General features: G+C 40.2%; 1 protein-coding gene across 1 annotated transcript; it reads left to right on the top strand.

Moving 5' to 3' along the window:
- Positions 1 to 510: 510 nt before the first annotated feature.
- LOC119576569 (splicing factor 3B subunit 1-like) lies at positions 511 to 3,997 on the top strand (the record flags this gene model as incomplete). The annotated part of the gene is given in 9 exon segments (XM_037924243.1): positions 511 to 590; positions 704 to 1,240; positions 1,242 to 1,706; positions 1,709 to 2,338; positions 2,341 to 2,973; positions 2,976 to 3,224; positions 3,259 to 3,387; positions 3,390 to 3,509; positions 3,512 to 3,997. Coding segments are annotated over 9 exon segments (3,329 nt in total), but the record flags the coding sequence as incomplete, so codon positions are not given.
- Between the last annotated feature and the right edge of the window lie 319 nt (positions 3,998 to 4,316).

The following is a 4,316-nucleotide window of genomic DNA, read 5'->3' as shown; positions in this document are numbered from 1 at the left end:
GGTAATCTTTATTTATTATTATCATCATCATCATCATCATCATCATTATTATTATTACTATTATTGTTATTTATTACATTTTATGTTATTTAAATTTTTTATTATTATTTTATTTTATTTTTTTATTTTTTAATTTATTTTTTTTTTCTCTTTTTCTTTTCTTTCATTTTTTTTTCTTTTGTGTGAAGTGGGGCAACAAACAATGGGGATTCCAGGTGTAATACATTTTTCTTTTCGATGTAGACATTTGTTACTAAGTATTACGTTTAATACAGTTTTTAGGCGCAAGATGTATTTTTCCTAGGACTTTTCTGATTATAGTGTTTTCAGAATAGGCTACGATAATTTTTTTTTGTGTTTTTTTGTTTTTTTTTTTCCTCTACATCTATCTTTTTTATATCTTGCTCTATTTCTCAAAGTAATTGTAGGATTTGATGTTTGTTATTGCTTAAAAAAAATAATTATAACATGGATGGATTGACTAATGAATTGCCAATGTGTATTTTGCAGGAGGCAAAACACCTGACATGAATGCGCGAACCTATGCACACATCATGCAGGAAACACGTCTGAAAGGAGAAGAAGCCCTTGTAAGTATACTTTCTATTTTTTTTTCTAGCTTTTGCATAATAATTGTTCAAAAAGTTATTTAGATTTAATTTTTTTGTACATTTAGATCTAACAGCAGGAACTTCTATTCTAGATCCGGAAAACAATTCAGGAAAGAGCAAAGGAAGGAACTCTTCAAGCTGTGGCAACCAATGGTGATGCACCTAAAGCTGCTCCAAGAAAGCGGGGCCGTTGGGATCAGACAGCTGATGAAACGCCACAACCAAAGAAAAAGACAACATGGGAAGCTGAAACTCCTTCTGTTGCTCGTTGGGATGAGACTCCAGGTCGAGCCAAAGGAAGTGAGACACCTGGTGCAACACCAGGACAGAGTACTCGTATGTGGGATGCCACACCAGGTCATGCAACACCTGGCCATGAAACACCAGTTCATGACAAGGCTACTCCTTCAGCTCGACGGAATCGATGGGATGAGACACCAAAAACGGATCGTGGAGAAACTCCTGGACATAACAGTGGCTGGGCTGAAACCCCTCGAACTGACCGTGGAGCTAGTGACCTCATACAAGAAACCCCAACTCCAAGTGCCAGCAAGCGGCGCTCAAGATGGGATGAAACTCCTGCTGCACAAACTCCTGGTGCCACTCCATCAGGAGCTATGAACCCCATCAAACACCCCCACCACACCAGTATGAACTCCAGGAAATGGATGGACTCCTGGGGGTATAACTCCTGGAGGTACAACACCTGTAGGGCCAAAGGCTATTGGCATGGCTACTCCATCACCAGGACAGCTGGTAAATATGACACCAGAACAAATTCATGCTTTCAGGTGGGAGAGGGAAATTGATGAGAGGAATAGACCCATGACAGATGAAGAACTTGATGCTTTATTTCCTCCTGGGTATGAGGTGCTACCACCACCTCAGGGTTATGTTCCTATAAGAACACCTGCGCGTAAATTAACAGCTACTCCAACACCAATGATAGGAACCCCTCAAGGATTCTACATGCAGAAGGAGGGGATGACACCTAAGCATGATGACTCACAGCCGAAAGGTAATTTGCCCCTACTGAAACCTGAAGATGCCCAGTACTTCGATAAACTTCTGCAAGATGTTGACGAGGAGAGCCGCCCCTAAAGCCAAGAAGAAAAAAGGAAGGAAAAAAAATAATGAAATTACTTCTCAAAATAAAGAATGGAACTCCTCCAATGCGCAAGGCAGCACTACGCCAGATTACAGATAAAGCAAGAGAGTTTGGTGCAGGGCCTCTCTTTAACCAGATTCTTCCGTTGCTTATGTCCCCAACACTGGAGGATCAAGAACGACATCTTTTGGTCAAAGTTATTGACAGAGTTCTGTACAAACTTGATGACCTGGTACGCCCTTATGTTCATAAAATTCTTGTGGTCATTGAACCTCTACTTATTGATGAAGATTACTATGCTCGTGTAGAAGGTCGAGAGATCATTAGTAATTTGGCCAAAGCTGCTGGATTAGCAACCATGATTTCCACAATGAGACCTGATATTGATAACATTGATGAATATGTGCGTAACACTACTGCCCGAGCCTTTGCTGTTGTGGCCTCTGCCCTTGGGATTCCATCTTTGCTACCATTTTTAAAGGCTGTCTGTAAGAGCAAAAAGTCATGGCAGGCACGGCATACTGGTATTAAGATTGTACAGCAGATTGCCATCTTGATGGGTTGTGCAATTTTGCCACATCTCCGTTCCCTTGTTGAAATTATTGAACATGGACTTGTTTTGATGAGCAACAGAAGGTGAGAACTATCACTGCCCTTGCCTTGGCTGCTCTGGCAGAAGCAGCAACGCCTTATGGTATTGAGAGTTTTGATTCTGTTTTGAAGCCTCTGTGGCGTGGTATCCGACAACACCGTGGCAAGGGTCTTGCTGCCTTTTTGAAAGCTATTGGTTATCTGATCCCACTTATGGATGGAGAATATGCTGACTACTATACAAGGGAAGTGATGTTGATCCTCATTCGTGAATTCCAAAGTCCCGATGAAGAAATGAAAAAGATTGTGTTGAAGGTGGTCAAACAGTGTTGCGCCACGGATGGTGTTGAACCAGGATATATTAAGGAGGAGATCCTGCCCCACTTCTTCAAACACTTTTGGAACCACAGAATGGCTCTCGATCGTCGTAATTACCGCCAGCTAGTCGATACAACTGTTGAGATTGCAAATAAAGTTGGAGCATCTGAGATTGTTAACCGTATTGTAGATGATTTTTTAAAAAAGGATTGAAAAAGATGAAGCAGTTAACCGTAAAAATGGTGGATGGAAAAACTGAAAAAAAAGAAATTCATGGCTAACCTTGAGCAGCAAGACATTGCATTTCCTCGGGGACTCGAAGAACCAGTTAAATTTGACGGTAAAAATTCTTTTATGCATTCCAGGAGCAGACTACAGAAGATGTTGTCATGCTCAATGGATTTGGTACCATAGTCAATGCTCTTGGATCACGTGTCAAGGCTTACCTTCCTCAAATTTGTGGTACTATATTGTGGCGCCTGAATAATAAGTCAGCCAAAGTGCGTCAACAAGCTGCAGATCTGATATCTCGCATTGCAGTTGTAATGAAAACATGCCAGGAAGAGAAAAAAACTGATTGGGGGAACATTTTTTGGGTGTTTGTGCTGTTATGAATATTCTTGGTGAAAGAAATATATCCCGGAAGTTCTTGGGGTCCCATTTCTTGGTTGCTTTTGAAAGGTTATTTGTGAATGTTTATTGGGAATGCACAAAATGAAAAAACCCTCCCCCATCAAAAAGATTCTTCTCCCCACGTCCTTATTACTCCCATTCTGAAGAACAGACATGAAAAAAAAGTACAAGAAAATTGCATTGACTTGGTAGGACGCATTGCTGACAGAGGACCAGAGTATGTGAGTCCTCGTGAATGGATGAGAATTTTTGCTTTGAATTGTTAGAACTTCTTAAAGCACATAAAAAAGCCATCAGAAGAGCAACAGTAAACACATTTGGTTATATTGCCAAAGCCATTGGTCCACACGATGTGCTTGCTACATTACTAAATAACCTTAAGGTTCAAGAGCGACAAAATAGAGTGTGTACAACTGTGGCTATTGCTATAGTTGCTGAAACATGTTCCCCATTTACAGTTCTCCCAGGTCTTATGAATGAATACAGAGTTCCAGAACTTAATGTCCAAAATGGAGTTCTTAAGTCCCTATCTTTCCTTTTTGAATACATAGGTGAAATGGGGAAAGATTATATATATGCTGTCACATCACTTCTGGAAGATGCTCTCATGGACAGAGATCTAGTACACAGGCAGACTGCATGTGCAGCCATCAAACATATGGCCATTGGAGTTTGGTTTTGGTTGCGAAGATTGCACTGGATTTCACTTTGTTTGAAATATGTTTATGGGGCCTAAATATCTTTTGAGACATCAAACCTCATTCTGGTCCACAAAGCTTTCATGGGACAGCATTGAGGGAACTCAGGAGTGGCCCCTTGGGACCCAACAAAAGTAGGTTAAGGCTTGTTGTGTTTTTTAAAATTTTTTTTATATATAATTATATTAATTATATATTGTATATATTATATTTTATATAATATTATATTTATATATTATAATTATTATATAAGAGGCCGCGGTGGGCTGAGTGGTAAGGAGCATCGGACTCAAGACTGGCACGACAGCAAATCTGAGTTCGGAGGGTTCGAGGTCAACCAGCCGGCGTGTTGTTTCC

This window comes from Penaeus monodon, chromosome 1, assembly GCF_015228065.2.
Source record: "Penaeus monodon isolate SGIC_2016 chromosome 1, NSTDA_Pmon_1, whole genome shotgun sequence".
Lineage (NCBI taxonomy): Eukaryota > Metazoa > Arthropoda > Malacostraca > Decapoda > Penaeidae > Penaeus > Penaeus monodon.
The sequence above is the reverse complement of the archived record's forward strand: the minus strand, read 5'-3'. Positions and strand labels throughout refer to the sequence as shown.